Source organism: Erpetoichthys calabaricus, chromosome 11 (assembly GCF_900747795.2).
Source record: "Erpetoichthys calabaricus chromosome 11, fErpCal1.3, whole genome shotgun sequence".
NCBI lineage: Eukaryota > Metazoa > Chordata > Cladistia > Polypteriformes > Polypteridae > Erpetoichthys > Erpetoichthys calabaricus.
In genome coordinates, this window is record NC_041404.2 from 22,025,709 (window position 1) to 22,046,286 (window position 20,578).

General features: G+C 35.1%; 1 protein-coding gene across 2 annotated transcripts in view; it reads left to right on the top strand.

Moving 5' to 3' along the window:
- kif3a (kinesin family member 3A) overlaps nt 1-20,578 on the top strand; it is a 58,134-nt gene that overhangs the window by 33,249 nt on the left and 4,307 nt on the right. The window contains exons 10-16 of one of the 2 annotated variants that reach the window (XM_051933469.1): nt 4,865-4,936; nt 9,451-9,459; nt 11,892-12,048; nt 13,108-13,288; nt 13,423-13,533; nt 19,950-20,075; nt 20,491-20,544. In XM_051933469.1, coding sequence (XP_051789429.1) covers nt 4,865-4,936; nt 9,451-9,459; nt 11,892-12,048; nt 13,108-13,288; nt 13,423-13,533; nt 19,950-20,075; nt 20,491-20,544 — 710 coding nt within the window. The remainder of the gene's footprint in view (nt 1-4,864; nt 4,937-9,450; nt 9,460-11,891; nt 12,049-13,107; nt 13,289-13,422; nt 13,534-19,949; nt 20,076-20,490; nt 20,545-20,578) is intronic. The other variant, XM_028812792.2, reaches the window with a different exon arrangement.

Here is a 20,578-nt window from a genome sequence, read left to right on the forward strand (position 1 = left end):
ATTTGGATTCTGTATAACAGATACTTTAAGGTGTTAAATCTGAAAAATATTTTCAGTAGTATTTCTTTTCTATCTTTGGGATTATTGATCATGCTAATATGATTCTGTGATAATCTTATTTTTAGCACCAGCAACCGAAAATATTTGTAATGTGCCTTAGGAGCAGTAACAGCTAAATAAAACTACCCTTCAAGTTCTTCGCTACCAGGATTTCTTAACACACACACACCCACACTGAAAATTTGCAGTCATGCTGGCACTGTCATTTTAGTAATGCCAATCAATTCAGTATCATGGATTAGAGTATGCCCAACTGAAGACCAATACATTGCAAACAGATGCAGTGATAACATAAGTTTGGGTGGATGACAGTCATTGTCAACAATTTTGAAACTTGAATATGTAATATGAAAGATATGTAGACAAATTTTAAGGAAGATAGAAGAAACCTTTGTTACGTGCAGTGTAAAATAGGGCAAAGAGTAGTAAAAATGGAAACAAAGTATAACAAAACAGCAAAAGAGAACTATCAATACTGAAGGCATGTGCTCTGTTTTCTATGTAAATAAATCTCCAGATATTGGTGACATATACAGTCAAAGTAAAAAGTATGTGAACCCCGAGGAATTATCTATATTTATGTCTAATTCCCATATAAAACATGGTTGAATCTTCATGTCAGTCACAATAATGAACATATACAGTCTCCTATAACTAAAGATACACAGATTTTCAGAAAATTTTTGACCATATTGAATAAATCATTCAAACTGTGAAACTGAAGGTTGGAAAAAGTAAGTGAACCCTAAGCTAATGACTTTTTAAGAAGCTCATACAGTCAGAATTTAGCACACCTGGAGTCCATTTAATGAAACGAGTTCAGAGGTGTGGCCTAGAATTACTTTGATTGATAAAAAAACACTATAAAGTTTGAGTTTGAGCTTTTGACAAGAAGCATATCCAGATGGGAATCATGTCTCACACAAAAGAGCTGTCTGAAGAGCTACGATCGAGAATTGTTAATCTACATAAGGCTAGAAAGGGTTACAAAGTCATCTCAAAGATTTTAGATATTCATCAGTTTACTGTTAGGCAAGTTGTCTATAAATGGAGACAATTTGGTATTGTGGCTACTCTGCCTAGAAGTGGGCACCCTGCCAAGATGACCCTAAGAGCACAACGCAAAGTCAGCAATGAGGTAAAGAAGAACCCTAGAGTGACAGCAAAGCACTTGAAGAAGTCATTACAACTGGCTAACATCTCTGTTCATGAGTCAACTATACACAAAACATTGAACAAGAAAGGAGTCCATGGCAGGATACCAAGAAGGAAGCCACTGCTGTCAAAAAAGAACATTGTGGAACGCCTGAAGTTTGCGAAAGAGCACTTGGACACTCCACAGCGGTACTGGGAAAATGTTTTGTGGAGTGATGAAACCAAAGTTGAACTATTTGGGAGGAAAAAGCAGAACTTCATTTGGCGTAAAAAGGGCACTGCATATCAACATCAAAACATCATCCCTACACTAAAGTATGGTGGAAGGAATATCATGGTTTGGGCCTGCTTTGCTGCATCAGGGCCTGGATAGCTTGCCATCATTGAGGGGAAAATGAATTCACAAGTTTATCAACAAATTCTCCAGGATAATGTGAGGGTGTTTGTCCGTCAACTTAAGCTCAAAAGAGGCTGGTTGATGCAACAGGACAATGACCCCAAACATCGCAGCAAATCCATAGCACAAAGGCTTCAGAAGAACAAACTCCGCCTTTTGGAGTGGCCCAGTCATAGCCCAGATCTCAATCAATTGAGATGCTGTGGAATGACTTGAAGAGAGCCATACACAGAAGACAACCAAAGAATATGGAAGAGTTAAGGCAGTTCTGCAGGGAAGAATGGGCTAAAATTCCCCCCGCACGATGTGCAGGTCTGATCTGCAGTTACAGGAAGCGCCTGGTTCAGGTCATTGCTGCCAGAGGAGGGTCAACCAGTTATTAAATCCCAAGGTTCACTTACTTTTTTCACTACCACTGTGAACATTGAATGTGTTTGTAAAATAAAGACATGAAAGAGTAGAATTTTTTGTGTGTCATTGGCTTAAGCTCATTGTGTATATCAGTACCTGTGACTTAGATGAAAATCAGATCACTTTTTATGACCAATGCATGCAGTAAACCAGATAATTCTAAAGGGTTCACATACTTTGACAGTACTTGATGTTAGCAGTACAGAAACAAATGAATGTTTGCTTGTTTTGGAAAAAAAATCTCAACCCAGGCCATTCCCCTAATTCTGGTGCTTGGTTTCACTTGACAACTTGAACAACCATACTCTAAAGCACTATGAAAACTTAGTTCACTTGTATTTTCATTTTATACTGATGAGCTGGCTTTTTCACAATCAGGCTTGACTTTACTATATAGCCTGCTTTTAAAAAATATTCAGTGACATGATGAAGGCCTTTTAACATCATCAGTAATGTCTTAGTGAATCATATTGCTGTTGTATGCTGCCCGTTTTAATTAATATTGCATATTTGTTGACTTTAGTTTTCATATTTCAACCAGTTTTATTTCTACCTTTTTTCTGAAGTATAGAATAAATTAAAATTGGCACAGTATATATATCTCTTGAATAAAATCTGTAATAATTGATTGAATACCTGGTTTGGCAGTTGCTTGTTTTAAAATTTTTGGATTTTCCTATCCCTGATAAATGATAAAGCTTCATAAACAGCTTATCCACTGTGAATAGAAGTAGACATGTTTTTTTTGTAATTATTACACCATACTCTTTTCTAAAATGAAAAGTAATCATCTTAAATTTAACCTACTCATGACTATGTCACATTCAAGTAATATTAATATGAATTTCAATTTCAAGCGTTGCCTTTTGTCTCTTACTTTTTTTTTAACAGTTATCTTTGTTGGCAGACTCATTTTTGTGACATGTATAGAGTACAGTAAAATTCTTACTTGCATGCAGTAATCAACGTACAATATATCGATTTCTCCAGTCCCATGATTATTGACTGTAACTATCTTACCACAAAATGTCTTTCTTCATTATCTGTTTAACAGGTAAGATTATCAATACGACAGAATCAGTGTGCTATTTAAATTAATTTCTGATCATTTAAGGTTAGATACTTTAAATTAACCTTTGTTATATTACTAGCTCACATACTTTTCCTCAACTTGCCAAGTAGTTCCATCCATCCATCCATTTTCCAACCCGCTGAATCCAAACACAGGGTCACGGGGGGTCTGCTGGAGCCAATCCCAGCCAACACAGGAAACAATCCTGGGCAGGGTGCCAACCCACCGCAGGACACACACACAAACACACCCACACACCAAGCACACACTAGGGCCAATTTAGAATCACCAATCCACCTAACCTGCATGTCTTTGGACTGTGAGAGGAAACCGGAGCGCCCGGAGGAAACCCACGCAGACACGGGGAGAACATGCAAACTCCACGCAGGGAGGACCCGGGAATCGAACCCAGGTCTCCCAACTGTGAGACAGCAGCGCTACCCACTGCGCCACCGTGCCGCCCGCCAAGTAGTTCAATGATTTAAAAAGTAATAAAAGTAAACCTAAAAAGTGCACATTTCTAACTGTAAAATTTACATTTTTAACAATTTTAGTTACTTAGTCTGTTGTAATGCTTATTGTATACAGCACAGTTACTGACCTGAAGGGCTCAAAGTTTCTTGCTTATTACAGTAAAAGAATTCAATGCAGTGGCCTATCTGAATCTCCTTTAAAGCATAGTGTTCTTGAGAATCATTTTGGAGGTTTTTGGAGATTTTGCAATTTTCATTTCATAGTTTGCTGATGTTTCAGTCTAGTTACTAGTTTTCTTAAAAATTAAAACAAGGCCTAACAATTATGTGATTTTTATTCCATAAATATTGATTACATGCTTACTTGGATTTCTGCCCACATTTAATTTAATGTAATGTTTTAGTCTTTTTTTGTATTCTTCACCCCTCATTTTTACATAAAATGCTGAGTTTTTCCAAATTATTCCATTTTGGTTTCCTCTAGTCCATATCTTCAAAGGGCTTAATCCAATGTACTACTCTTTTTCTGTTTCTCTCTGTTCCTTATCTCCATGCACCATACTGCGGTCTTCCAAATTCCCATTACTGTTCTTGTGTACTTTTATTTTCTGTGATACTCATCATCTCTTTTTGTGTTTGAAACTTGACATTTTTTAAACTCATTTTACATCTAGATGTTATGTTAGTTTCTTAACAGAATTGAAAATGTTATAATTTCAACAGAATTGAAAATAAATAAATGACCGTTGACCAGAGCCAATGACCAATCCTCTTGCTTAATTTCAAATTTGGACGTCTCTTAGAAAAGAATGAGACACAGGTTCTCTAGAATTATTTATACTTCCCCTAAGCTCTGCATCTGACTGGAATATCATTAAGGGCAAAATTTCAGTCATTGCTCCATGGTTTTGCTTCTGCTCCTTGACAATCTCAATGGTATAAAACAGGTATTGAAGCTAAATATGTATACTAACTTTTCTGATTGTGTACTGCTAAAGGAAGTAGTCCTGTAACTTTTTGTGTGTGAGGTAATTAGATATTAAAACAGAAGTAATATCACATGTATAAAAGTATGTGGTCTGTATGTATTTGTGACTGGTGGTAGACATTCTGGTTTTAACCTAGTCTAATGTGCATGTATATGAAATAACATACAGCATGTCTTTGTGAAAGATAGTTCTACACCATCAAGTTATTTTCTTTAATGTCTTTAGTGAGTCAATAGTCTAAACACTCTATTCTCTCCTGTCTCCTTCAATGGGTTTTCCTTGGGGTATGTCTCTTTTTCTTTTTTAGGCAGTAGCAGCAGCAGTAGCTCAGAATCTGCGTGTTCTGTTATTGAGAAACCTCTGGATAAATCCCACACCAGTGAGTTGGGACTGTTTGTAAAGAGACCTGGTTTCACATTAGCTTCCTTCTTCACATTCCTTTCCTGCTTTGGTCATCTTTTTAATACCAATGCTTTTTCCCTTTATAGTCTTGCTTAAAAAGAAAAAAATATATATTTTGTGTTTGAAGTAATCGTTTTAAGCAACAATTAGAAATGCATGTGCTCATCACTTTAATGCTTGCACCTTGCACTACTGAAAAGACATAATGATTATAATTAGCATTCACAGCTTAAATGAGGAGCCACATTTTGCAGATCATACTTTTTAAAGCAATGATGTTAAGTAATTTCTAAACAATTTATCTGAAATTAAAATTCTACAGCCTTTTTTGTTTTAATTTGTTTTGTTTTGCTTTTTACTGCACTGTTTTTAGAACAGAAAACTAAAATATGCATATATGAGCTATATGAAGTAATGCTGAAAGAGGAAAAAGATGTATAAATTGTACATGTTGTAAAACAAAATAAATTACATATCACGATTTTTTCCCCGATACTCCCAAGTAAATCATTTTAGCATTTTGGTGAATTTTTAGAATGGTCTTGCTTAATACTATAAGATATTCAACTTTAGAACAAGAATGACACTTTTAGTAAAACATGTGACTTTATATACTTTCCTTGTGCTTATTCATAATAGATTACTTTAAAGCTCTTTATTTACTTTGTTGTTACTGTGATGGATCCTAGGCCTAACTTAGCTATAAAAGCCAATACTAAACAGATGTGGCCTAATACTTAAACAGGGATTTGTCTAATCCTCTTTAATAAAATCCCTGTGTGCGTCCAGGTGTCCGTGTGTGTGTGTCTTCTGGTGAAGTGCACATGCGCGGGGCACGGTGCGATGCGCGATATTACTGTCAGAGAAAGTTACAGGCGTTTTACGGAAATACAAACCAGTATTACTACGAGAGGAGATTAAAGGTACACAATACAGTGACGCATATTATAGCCACATACAAGCCACTATTACTGTCAGAGAAAATTAAAGGCATATTACCGATGCGCACGCCTGTATTATGGCCAGAGAAAATTAAAGGTATATTACGGACGTACAAGCCAGCGGACGTACAAGACAGTATTACTGTCACAGAAAATTAAAGACACACAGTACACGGCGGCAGCCCACAAAGAACGGTCAGCTCAGCAAGTAAACATCAACAAAAGAAAGGCTGAAAGACAAAGAAAAATACCACCAACAAACAGAATGAGGTCAAGGTCCCTTGCCATTTAATATAGACTGTTCCTACTAATGTTTATGCACTACTGTTCTAGCACCCGTTATTGTAACGGGCTTAATGACTAGTATATATATAAGATGATCCATAACATTTCCGTGGTTCTCACATGGAGTAAAATGTACAGCCTTGGTGTGTTCTGCGTCAGCAATGAGATTAAGAGCAATTATAATTATTATTATTACTATCATCATCATCATTAGCTTGCTTGTAGGGCAATTAAAAGTTTTAAGGCTGTCAGGTACAGAAAATTGTTTAATATTACTTAGTTATGTGTTAAGATTTATATTATATTGCATTTTATAAGCAGGTGTGGAGCAATATATTGTTTTATAAATAAAAATAATTACTTTGGGTCTATCAATGGAAATAATTATACTGTATTGAGTTTGACCATTCTACCAAAAGTCATAATAGGGTTTTAAACTGTATTCACTAATAAGAAAGTAAAATAAGTATACAATTATAAGCTGTACTAAAAAAAGTAGAATATTGTATGATGCACACATTTGATATTTTCTCCTTGAGAATAAAAAAACTCACATATATTGTAAAGTTGTTAGGAGCTAAATTTACAATGTTTGCATATTCAGCTACTGAATTACTGAAAATCAGGGAAGTTAAGGTTATGATTTTAACATAATATATTTTCAACAGCAAAGCTCATCTCTTCTCTTACCCTTCCTTTCATATGCATTTCAGTGGTGAATTGTCATAGTTAGGACATACACGAATTTTGCAGGAAAAACTATCTACTACTACAAATGCAGAAGAGTCTCGTAAATTGATTTATCAGTAAAACCTGACAAATTCTACTAAATATGATTATACAAACAAGTATAATATCAGTGATATTTTGGATAGCAGAATGTATTAACAAAAGTAATTAGTGAAATATGTAGGCATAATAATACTAACATTTTATCTTAATCACTCATTCACTCTCTCACGCCTGGTCAATCCACTTATGCAAGGAAGGGTTGCAGTAGCATGTGCTATATAGGTCAGTGTAAAACACTAGTCCCTAGTCTTGTAGTGTTTGCAATGGAAAACACACACACAGTCCAGAAATCCAGTAACATTTTATCTTCCAGTCATGCCTGCTGAACTTTCACCATAATTCCCCACATTAGCATTGAAGTCTTTCAGAAAAATGTATACAGCCAATACAGTAGGTGTCACCCATTTCAAAGCCAAATCCGTTTCCTCTAATGGACGAATACTATCTTCTGTGAAAGGAAACATTGAGGTAACCCACTTGTTTACTAGTACACGTTTGAAATTATATATCACATGGCCAGGGTTGTCTGAGTATTCCCACATCTACTTCCACCAAGGTCTCTCCTGTGGATCAACTCTACACTTGCAGAAAGACTGCCCCAATTGTGAAGAGCCCCAGGTCTAGTGTAGTGTGTGCCTCTCACTGTATCTTGCCAGTACTTTTCTACTTTGACATAATTTTCTACATCTCGAAAGCCCCTTTCAGTTGTCAAGTTGTATTATTTTTTGATCTGTCCTTCAAATGCCTGTAACCAAATCTTGCACCCAAACATAAAGCCTGATTGATTTCCATATTTTGTTGCAGTTTCCACATAAATGAATCAAAAATCCCAAATTATGCATGAATAGAAAACAACACTTAAGAGAAAGAACCTAAAAAGGATTCACGGAAAGAAGTAATATTTCATGCTTTAGATTCTAAACATGCTTCATTTGTTTCTCTGCGTGCGTAACCCACTTGTAAACACACAATGTGTTGTGGTAAGTATCAATAATTAAGAGAAGTTTAAGAAGTAGAAAAAAAATGCATATTCAAATGGAAACATGACGCTTTTTTTATAACTGAAACCCACTGAAGGATAATAAGGATACTTGGTTTTGCTGTGTTTGTGTGCTGCATATGTGACGTATCATACACAAGCCTGAAGTCATTGCACTCAATAATGCATCAGGTGATATACTTTTGTGTTTTGCTGTGATATGACAATAATATATTCACAATATGCAAATATGGTAGTTATAATAACTATTTTTATCCTTGAATCTGTAAGATATATCTTTGGCACAATAATGTTTTTTAACAAAATTCAATGCATTATTACCATGAATTATTAATCACTCAATATTATATCTTCTTAAAATGAACTCCATTATAAGGCTTTACATGCCTTAGTACATATTTGCTCATAATCTTTGCAAGGTACTGTGATCACTACAGTTGATTTGTGCCTGCCAAAGACAATGTAACTAAAGGTGACTAATTATATCATTGCTTTTATAATAAAAGTATGCATTATATTAAAATAGCCTTAGTGTCTAAGATATATTTACATATAAACAGATTTTACTTATTTTAACGTGGCTAAGCTTAAGTTTAATTATAATTCTTAAAATAATTAGCTTAAACAGAAATTAAAAACTAATAATACTTCTCAAATGCTGAGTAAAGTAGTACATGTTAAGCTATTAGAGCTAGAAGTGGTACAATAAATGATGCTAAATCACCTTATATATTAAAATTAATTCACAGAAATAAATTTTTTAAACACAAATTATAAAAAAGATGTTTCCCCACCAAATCATCTTATAACATTGTTATCATTTATTTTATCAGTTTCATTGCATGATGGATCATTGATGTTCTCTCATTTGTCTCATCATTTTTTTTAATAAAGATCTTGATTTTTGCAATAAAGTGACTGCCCTTTTCTAAACATCTGCATGACACCAAAATGTTTTGTAACATTGTCCTAGTTATTATTTATAATTAATTTTCAGCAGCACCTGTTTTAATCAGTTTTGGTTAGGTAAATATCTGGCAAGTAAAACCAAATCATGTTTTTCTGTAAATTCTGTTGTACGTGTGCATGTTTCTGTGCTGCTACCCTATGGGCATCTCTTCAATTTATTTTCAATTTTTGTATAGGGTCTGAAAAGGAATGCAGTCACTTTGAGTTATTCTAGCTCTTAGACCTCTTTCAATCCTTTCTGTATATCATTTAATCACCCTTGTTATTTGACATTGTTCAATATGTGGTGTTGTCTTTACCCATTTTTTATTTTATAGTGATGTTGTGTTCTGTGTATTTGACACTTTCCTTCTCTTCCGCAAAAACACTTCTTAAAATTTACTTTTCCCCTCTATAATAACATTTTAAGTAATAATCACAAAATAATATATTGTTCTCTTATTTTTCTCTGATCTTGATACAAATGCTGCCTTTGACTTGCTAATTTCTTCTACTTAAATCAAGATCAAACAGGTTGGTTTTAACATTTTTACCATTGCTTTATACAATGGAAATACAATTCGAACTTTTCAAGTTAATGTCATTTAATTTTTATTTTACCTATTTATAGGTTATACCATATTTATGATACATATTGGGTTTAGGTTTAATTATCTTGAGGTTGACTTTTATCTAATGATTTCAAGATTCAGTTACCTAATTATTTGTTATTTCTACACAATAATCTTTTTTTTTTAATTTAGGAGTTGATAAGGTGAGCAGTTACCAGTAACTGAAAACATAGCTTAATGGTCTATTTTACGCATGTAAGAAAATTATATTTGAAGCATTGCTTATTGAGAATGTAATAATATTTGGTAGTTCAATTAGAGTTGTTACTGGAGTTACCAAATCTTAATAATAGTGTTTGGTCAACTAAACCTAGATTTTAAGTAGATGGTTTCTAATAGTACCATCAGAATAATTTTGTAATTGTAGAAGATGTATAAGAATACATTTAAGTATCTTCTTTAGCACTTATCATGCCCAAATGGAATAAACAAGTGAAGCACACAAAGAACTTTGTATTCACTGCATGGGAAATTCAGTTAGTCATGTATCTTATGACTTTGAATCAGAAGTATCATTTGAAAAAAAGACAAAAGTATTTAGTAAGATAACAACAATAGTAAGAGAGGCAATGAAGACAATGAAAAAGATGGTCATGAACTCTGAAAAATATATTAGTCTCCTCTATTTGAAATAATGTTTGAACCAGTTGCATGTTAAATAGACAATTTATATACATATATTTTTCCACAGTACAATCCAAAATTTTAAACTGAGGGAATGTGAACATTGCCATTGCTTGCTTCAACAAAAGATTCTGATTGTGAGATTATTGCTGTAGGAGGTATTGTTATCACCATTGAGAGCCTATAAAAAACAAATTACTTTATAACCGCAATAACATCAGTTGCGTGGAATTTAATTTGTTGATGCTATGCAGATACAGCATCAAAGTAAAACATACATAAAAAGAATGACAGTCGACAGTAAGAATCACTCCCCAACAGCCCACAAAGCAGCCAGTGTATCAAGAAACACAGTTAAGGTTATTCCACAAATGAGTGTACAGTGGATGATACTTAAGGTCAAGATGTTAAGTACATTCATATCACAACTTCAATATCGAATTTTTTAGGCCTGGTCTTGACTGAACAAGGCCATTTTTCAGACAGAAAGGGAAAATGGATTAGGCAAGGTGGAAAGGATCAAAGATTTATTTTTTTTTGGTCCATATTTCAATTCTCAGCTAGATGTCTTCTGTGTCACTTCAAATAGGTTCTCTTGAATTATTCCTCTTAACCCCCACAGTACAAATGCATTCCTTACACTAAACACTCATAATGCTCTTGTGTGCACCAATATCCTGTCTTGGAATAGTTCCTACTTTCTTCCGTTACCAGCAATATAGTCTCTGGTTCTCCAGAACCGTAAACAAGAAAAAACTTAATATAGTTTGGTGTACAAGCAAAGATATTGAACTTTTGCCATTTCTTAATGTAATAAATGCAGACTTCAGCTACAACAGCAAAATATGCCTTAATTTAAAACTCAAAGGTATAGAAATTGGTCAGACTGTAGAAGACATTTTAAAAATGAAAGTTTTAAAGTAATGGAAACATTACAGTAGATATTTCTCAGATCATCTCCTTAGAATAACAATTTTTTTCGTTACTTTTTTCAAAAGGGAAGCTAGAACCAATCCTGTCACCACAGGGTGTAATGTGGGAACAAATGATGATAGAATATCACCTTATTAGAGATCACATTTAATCCCTATACTCACATAAGGTCAGTGTAAAGATGTCAGTCAGCCAAATCTGAAGTACATGGAAAGAAAATGCAGTGGCCATACAGCTCGTGTGGAGCTGTGAGAGTAGTTTATTATTATTATTATTATTATTATTATTATAGAATTCTCACATATATCTGGATATATACAAGTCAAAAGTATGGTTTGTTTAGATAAAAAAAAACACTGGTGCAGTTGTACAACATTACAACATTGTGTTGTTTTTTTCCTCTTTATTTTTTAAACAAGTTTGTTGCCTATTTCAGTATTTATTGATCTAGTGTCTTGGTTCAGATGAGTGTCTGTTTTGGAGTTTGCACATTCTCAAAGTGTCTATATGGGATTTCCTCCCATATCCCTAAGGATGTGTGAATTAAGTAAATTGGTGATTACAAATTGGCTGTGAATAATTTTTGAGCATGAGTTTGTGATATAGTGCTGCCTTAACAAGGTTTGTTACCAATTTTGCATCCCGTATTTTCAGGATAGGCTCTGGTCCACTGTGACATTGAAGTGGTTTACGTGGGTTCAGTAATGTTTTGTTATGTATAAAGCATAATGAGAGTTTACAGATAATCAATAGATTGTTCATTTTAATACATTTAAGGTAAAAAGAAAGTATCTCCTGACAAAATGATGGAGATGCAAGCAAAAATTGAGGAGGAACGAAGAGCTCTTGAAGCCAAACGTGATATGGAAGAGGAAGAAAGGAACAAAGCACGAGCAGAACTGGAAAAACGAGAAAAAGATTTGCTCAAAGCTCAGTGAGTAGATATATTTTTTATTTGACTGCTATGATTAATTACATTGGACAGGACATAAATGACATCAAAAGTGTATTTCCAAAAAATTCTAGGAAATACAGTTACTAAAATGTGTGCTGCATATACACTAATTATGCATCTGTTCAGTTTATGTAATTGAGAATTGTCATACTTTATTGTTTGCACATTTTGACATTTTAGTTTACCTGTTTACAATGGCTTGTCTTACTAATAACTAATTTAAGAAAGGAGTGTTTTGTTAAAATTTCAGTGCTGTTGCTGAGTAGAGAGAAAACATTTAACTTTGTTGTGCTTAGTATTGTGCTGCATTTCATTGGCCCGCATACATCCTGCCTTTATCTGATAATTAATAATTAAACTCTCTTTGCCAGTTTAAGGCCACTTTCAACAGATTTACCCATGTTGGCTGGGTTGCCAACATGACTAGTGCTCTTCCTCATACCAACTTCCTTTATTCACTTTATACTGTACAATGTTTAAAAGGGGTGATGAACTTATTCTAACTTAAGGTCACAGAGATATAAATAAACAAAACTGGTACATTTAAAGTTGACATTTGAAGTTCTAAATAAGTTTTCATTTAGAGGTTTCCACATTTTTATTCTTTTTGTATATTTAGAGAGAGTAACTTGGTCAAGTCCACAGTGGTGTTAGAATAGATAGATAGATAGATAGATAGATAGATAGATACTTTATTAATCCCGATGGGAAATTCATTTATTTATTTATTTATTTTTGATGCCATGTTTGTAACACTGTTAACCTAAAAGAAATACTAAAAAAATAAACTCAACAAAATTCCAATTCATAAAACAGGCAATGCGGAATAGTTTCATGGTGTTGCTCAGATATGTTCTTGTAAGTCTCTTAACGGTGATTCATGGATTACTTTTTTTATGTGTGCTCTGCTTGCTTAGATAAAAAATTATGCTGTACCTTCTGTGCAAAACATTTTTGGATAGTACTTTTGGTCAGTACTTTGGCTGGCATAGATAAAAGGGTACTACTTATCTTTTGGTGTTTGTTGTCCTTTAATAGACAGGAGCATCACGTACTTCTAGAGAAGCTTTCTGCTCTTGAAAAGAAAGTAATTGTTGGAGGTGTTGACTTGTTGGCTAAAGCTGAAGAACAGGAGAAACTTCTGGAAGAATCTAATAATGAGCTGGAGGAGCGACGAAAGAGGGCAGAGCAACTACGTAAAGAACTTGAAGAGAAAGAGGTGAGGAGTCACTGAGGATAGTCTCCTTTGTCAGGGAATTGCTAAAGCGCTGTCTGTTACAGGCTTCATTTATATAAACCTTCAGTTTATTTCATTATAGAAATGTATTATTTGCTTGTGCGTTTTTTAAATAGCAAGAACGCTTGGATATTGAAGAGAAGTACACTAGTTTACAGGAAGAAGCTCAAGGAAAGACCAAGAAGCTGAAGAAAGTTTGGACTATGTTGATGGCAGCAAAATCAGAAGTAAGTACAAAACAGATAATGGGCTGCTTTGTATAAAGTAGTGTCCACTACTAGGAAAATATCTAGCTTTATTCATGTGAGTTGTATTTTTACAAAAATAAGAAATTTATCCAACTGCATATTTCCCACTATGATACTCTTAATCAGGCTGTAAGACTTAGTGTAAAACTACTGATCACTACTGCAGTTTAGTTGGCCTCCATAACAGTACCTCTGTTGAAGCAGAATGTAGACTTTCAAGAGATGTAAACAGGTAGAATGCATTTTAAGTATCCAGACAGTTATCTTAGAAGATAAGAAAAAGAAATAGAAGTAGCACTGGAAAAAGAATAATTTAATGGAATACCTGACACACAGCACCCATATATATATATATATATATATATATATATATATATATATATATATATATATATATATATAATATAAGATACTTCAAAAAGCAATGATGGATATCTGGCACTGTATATGTGCAAGACATGTAGATTGAGAAAATTAAAAGTAAAACATTATAAGAACTAGAAATGTGGCTATGGAGAAGAATGACAAAGGTAAGATGTCATTTCATCTTTGCATTTTTCATTCATATGTATAAGCTTTGCACAACTGGATTTAGGCAGTTTACCCATTCTTCATAGCAGATCTTCTCAAGCTCTGTTAGATTAGATGGGAAGCATCTGTAAGCTGCTATCTTCAGGTCTCTCCACACATGTTCTATGGGTTTTATGTGTGGGTTTTGGCTGGACCACTTAAGAAAGGTTGGAGACTTGTCCCAAAGCCACTTCAGTGTTGCCATGGCTGTATGCTTCAGGTCATTTTTGTGTTGGGAGGTGAAGTGTCACCCCAATCTGAGGTTGTGTGCTCTCTGGAGCGGGTTTTCTTCAATGATGTTGTGTTTGACAAATCTCCCTGTCCCTGCTGCTGAACAGCTCACCCATAGCAAGATGCTACCATCACCATGCATCACTATAGGTATGGTATTGGGCAGGTGATGAGCAGTTTCCGGTCTTTGCCAGATACAGTATTTATTCATTCCAAAGAGTTCAGTTTTTGTCTCATCAGGCCAGAGAATCTTTTCCTTCATGCTTTCAGGGTCCCTTTAACTAACATGTGCATTTTACTGAGGAATGCCTTCTGTCTAGCTACTCTACCATGAACATCTTATTGATGGAGTATACTCGTTTTTGATTTTTAACAAATCAAGTTTTCAATTTGTCATTCTGTCTTATTGAGCGTAGATTGATGGGCAAATATAGCAAATTTATTTATTTAAAGTAACTCAACAACACAATAAAGTGTGCAGAAAATGAAGGGGTGTGAATACATTTTATATCCACTGTATATGCCTCTGTATGGGCAACTGACCTAGTAAAGCAAAAACTTTATTGCTGTACAGACACTATTTTCTTTGCCAACTTTTTAAAATTTTATATATCTATTATTAAAGAAAATCTTGAGACAAAACTTTTGCCAAGAGATATTGCCAAGTCCCACCTTCCTGTCAACCATTTTCAAACATGCCCATGGTCCACTCAACTCTTATTCGTGTGAATGCTTTTGTCAGACACAGTTCCTGTGCTCTCAGCTCTTATAAATTTTTATGTTTTCCTTATTTTAAGTTGTTTATGAAAAGTCCTCAGTTTCATCCTTTAAAGAAGCTTTTCTGGATAGTATTTTTAGACATACAGTCTATTTGTTTCCTTCAATGTACTCCTTTTCTGGACAATAATTGTATATGTTCTAGATGACACATCAACGACTAAGTGAAGAAGAAAGGGCAGAGCGTCGAAAAGAGGCCCAAAAGCGTTGGAGAGAAAAGAATTCAAAAAAGAACAATAATAATCTAAGTGCAAATTCGGAAAATAAGGAAAGTAATAATCAGCCCAGACCAAGTGGAATTGAAAACCTAGCAGGTCCAAGCGGGGTTGGAAATAAAAGGCAAAGAGTAGAAGACAAAGTAGAATGCTGTAAAGAGGTTGACGCGATACACATGCAGAGCAGATTAGAGATTATGAAAGTATTAAAATTCGAAAGTCTCAAACTAATAGTAAAGATCACATTAGTGCTAACAAACAGAAATTATTACTCTGTGAAATAACAGAACAGCGAAAAGAGATCGAATATATGGACATAGGTGATATGACAGAAGTATGTAGGTATTGTTCGGGTTTAAGTTTAAGTCGGAGACTTGTAGATCGTCTAATTTGTGTTGCCATCAGCGAAAAGTACTGTTTCTTCCCAATGAAGAGGCGTATCTGCAAGAATTAAAAGATTTGTTGTTTGATGAAAGTAAAATCTACAAACACTACCTTGCAGAATTTCTGAATCTATAATAATCTGTTTGTGTTAGCATCATTAAATGCTCAAAACATAGATTTACACGATTATGCACCATACGATATGAGAATCTGTGGTCCGACAACAATTAAAGCTACTACAAGTTTAATTTCGAAGAGACCACAATTCGGTCAGGTTTATATTTATGATCACAGAGGAGCGATGCAACATAGAATCGAAAGAGTTAAACGATTGGACGTATTAGAAATTTTACAGCCAGTAATGGATACAAATCCATACGCCCAAAAGTATCGCACTTTATGTGAAATTTATCTGCAAAATACAGACAAAGAAGTTTTCTATATGAATTTAAAAGATCACAGTCCCATTTATAATAAACCAACATGTGATGAATTGTCAGCGATAATAGTTTCAAAAGATAGAGATATCAAAGAAGTTTTAAAAAGTATTTGCATGTTAATTTTAAAGACAAACAGAATGAAAACATATAACTCAACGAATACCTCTAATGCAACATTAAACAATTTTATTTCAATTTATTATGTTTTACTATTTTTAACTATGGTTAATTGCTCACTGTAATGTAAAATAGTTCTATTATGCATATACAGTACAACCTCAATTATCCAGTTTAATGACCGGCGCCCGTCATCTGGATAATCAAAAATAATTATAAAAATTCGCAAATGCTAGAATAGGTGCTGTACAGTGAAATTCTTACCTTTCTTGTGTTGTTTATGAAGTTTTCTTGACAAAATCAGACAGGAGACGCTGCTTTGTGTTCTTACAGCGCTTCAGTTTTATTGATGTGCGGAGCTTGCAAAGTGTTAGAATGTCACTAAAATTTGAATCCGCTTCCTGCTCAAGAAAGCCTCGACAAGACGTTTAAATTCCGTTACGTATAGTGCTGCAGCGTCAGAATCACCGCTTAGTTTCTCACCTTGGATATCCAACTGTCTAATTCTGTGGCAAGATTTGAAACATTGCAGCCATCCTTGAGACGCAGCAAATGGTTCAGGAATCTTCATCTCCCAGTGAAACCATTTTGCTTTTTCGAGCAGCAATGGTCTGGACACAGGACATCCCTCGGCGCGTTTTTGCTTGAACCATTTGAACACAGCTCTATCCAGATTGTCAAATTTTGAACCCTTTATTGTCTTGCACGCACTTGTCCCGTTAAATGTATCGGATGAAGTTACGAACTTGTAGAGTTCATCTTTCTTCCGAACAATATCACGCACTGTTTGATTTCCTATGTTAAATTCTGATGAAAGCTTAGCAATTGATTCCCCCTTTTCAGCACGTTCAACAATTTGCAGTTTCGTAGCAATTAACAAAACAACTCTTTTTCTTTTTGCTCCCGCACTGGACCCCGGCATTTCGGCACAAACTTACGCAAAACCGCTTTCTAACCTCGAGGTGTGGACGCCAACTGAATGAACCCGGAACAAGGCGTCGCCTACACGGACCGTGCGACCCATACAAAAGTTGTTGACGAATGGCAGTCGTCTGAATTTGGAAAAAGAGGAGGGAGAGTGTTCGGAACGAGTTCTCTGCATCGGATTAAATCTAATGGTTTTTCATAGCAGGGGATCGCCTCGCTGGTGCACAGATGCTATACTGTACTTTCAATCCTTTTAGAATAATTCTCAGAAACCCATCGACAAAGAAAACTTAAGCTGTGACACACGTAGTGTACATTCCTGTAGTCGGAATTCTTGGCGGCGAAATCTTGGCGGTCTTGTGATGTCTCACACTTTTTTTCTAGGCGATCCCGGATAACCAAATGCACGGTTAATTGAAGACCGGATAATCGAGGTTCCACTGTATAAAAGTTCCCAAGAAAATAACAATCTGTTTAAATTGTAATCGGCTTACCCATATGTGAGCAATGCCCGCCAGGGGGTTGGCAAGCGAAGCGAGCAGGGGGCTGAGCCCCCTAGTTATCTACAAAACAAAATTGGCTAAAATCAAATGTTTGTATGTGAATAAAAATTCCACACATTTTAGTCATAACTTTTAATATTTATTCTGTTTGGAGATCTTTATACTAGTATTTTAATGTAGGTGTTCCAGATGACTTTATTTGACCCCAGGTGAAATAATAAAAAAAAAGTAAAAATAAATAAAACATAAATAAACATATAAATAATAAATGAAGGGCGGCACGGTGGCGCAGCGGGTAGTGCTGCTGCCTCGCAGTTGGGAGATCTAGGGACCTGGGTTCGCTTTCCGGGTCCTCCCTGCGTGGAGTTTGCATGTTCTCCCCGTGTCTGCGTGGGTTTCCTCCCGGCGCTCCGGTTTCCTCCCACAGTCCAAAGACATGCAGGTTAGGTGGATTGGCGATTCTAAATTGGCCCTAGTGTGTGCTTGGTGTGTGGGTGTGTTTGTGTGTGTCCTGCGGTGGGTTGGCACCCTGCCCGGGATTGGTTCCTGCCTTGTGCCCAAGAAAATTAAAAAGAAAGAAAACTTCTGACTTGCCAGTCCCAGTCCCAATGAGGCACTTTGCAGACATATTGCTGTTGGTATAAAGGAGCCCCAGTAATGTTTCTTGACACACTTGTGCTAAATAATTTTTTGGCTTAAAGTTCTCAATGTTAGTATGTCAGAGAGGATGTGAAGCATTGTTTTATAATGGCACTCAGTTCTGTTTTCATTGTCTCGTTCGCTACTTCCTCCACGAGATCCACATCACATCAATTGGTTTGTTGATTCAGTAGGCCTTTCTTTAAGCGACAGAAGATAGTGTAGAAGATGTGAATGTGATCTCCAATTTTTAAATTTTTTAAATTATTAATTATTCTCATGATGCTGTTGAGAATGCAGTAAGCTGGTCTGAAATGCTCTGTGGTAATTGCTTTTTTTTATTTTACTTGTCACTCTAACACTAGCATATGCCTTCTGTTCTGTATCTTACTGATATTTCAAACTGGACTCGGTGATGACCAGTGCAGTTTTCTTTGCTGCGGTGAGGTGAGCTGGTAACATCACTTCTAGAGAGGTTCTCCAAATCATCAAGCTAATTAAAAGGGCTGGCTGAAATATGGGACACACTCTGGACCCCACTGGAGGTAGTAGCAAAGGAGGGAATTAAAACAAAACTGAGTACCATTATGAACGAAGCTGCACATCCTCTCTCTCTAACACACTAACATTAAGGACTTTCAGCCTACAAATTATTCAGCAGAAGTGTTTGAAGAAACACTACAGGATATCCTTTATACCAACAGCATTATGCCTGCATGATGCCTCCCTGGAAAATTCTTTCCAGTCATTCAGGTGTGTGTTCAGACCTTATGTTGTGTGTATGTGTGTATATATTTATCTGTCTGTTTATGTATTTATTTATATAAAGAGCTTCTGTAAAAAGCCAGTTTTCCCCCTGGGGACAAAGAAAGTTCTATTTATCTGAACTAACCAAATTATAGTATAACCTACACATTCTTGTAATGGTCTCTTCTACAAAGATTAACTGGTGTTTTAAGCCTTCACCATTGTGATAATATAGCACCCACTGTTAAGAACAACAGAGCTGTAAAAATGGCGTGTTGTGACTATAGAAACTGAGCGCTATCAACATTGCTATCATCAGCTAATGCTAATTTTACCATTATTTGAGCTGATTTTATGCTTCACTGCTGGAAAATGCATTTTTGATTACTTTACATCAAATAAATGAAATATACATCAATTAACACTAGTGTCTCTCCTTTATTTGGCTGTTCAGATCTCCTCAATATGTTACTACAGCCAATAACAAGAAAAATGGTAAAAAAAAAAAAAAATGAAAAATTATGCAGAAATCCAGGATACTGGGTGCATTTTCAAAGCCCTGAATGTGTGATGATACATTTACGTAAAAATCTATATACTGTATGTTTTCAATAAAATTAGAAGACTTGTTACTTGTCTGACACCTTTATCCAAGCCATCTTGCAACATCTGAGATGTATCATTTGTTACATTTTTTTTATTTTACTAGTTGGAGCACAGGCTGGTGAAGTTACATGCTCTTAGTTATTGAGTATCAGTACCAACTCAGGGTTTGCAGTCCAAAGCCTTAACCAGTACACCACTCTGCCTGCCTAATTTTTTTTTTTTGCATTAAATACTTCCAGATGGCAGATTTACAGCAGGAACATCAAAGAGAAATAGAAGGGCTGTTGGAAAATATAAGACAGCTCAGTCGAGAGCTCCGGCTTCAGATGTTAATTATTGACAGCTTTATACCACAAGAGTACCAGGTAAAAAAAATATAAATAATTGTATATATTACCTTTTGCTACTCTGCATGTATTTAATTTCTACTTGGTCAACTACTGCTTTGTTTCTGGGCAAAGTGTGTTTGCTTATACGCATATTTAACAGGGAGCAGAATCATTACTTTGCTGTTTCCTGAAATATGTTAATATTATTTAATCATTGCTTCCTTCTTTTTATACATTCTGGAACCAAAGTGTTTCACAATTATATAGAATATATTGTCATATTTGTCACAATCATATAAATACCCAGTTTACTTCAGTAGCAGAAGATGCAAGATGTACACATCCAGTAAATTGGGGAAGGTATCAAAAGTCCTGTAGCTACATTCAAAAGATGTTAACACAGCCTGTGGAATGACAAGCTGCTCTAATGCTTAGCTTTCTTTATTTTTAGGAAATGATAGAAAACTATGTTCACTGGAATGAAGACATAGGAGAGTGGCAATTAGTAAGTATGGTACTTATTCAATTTCTGTAAAAGA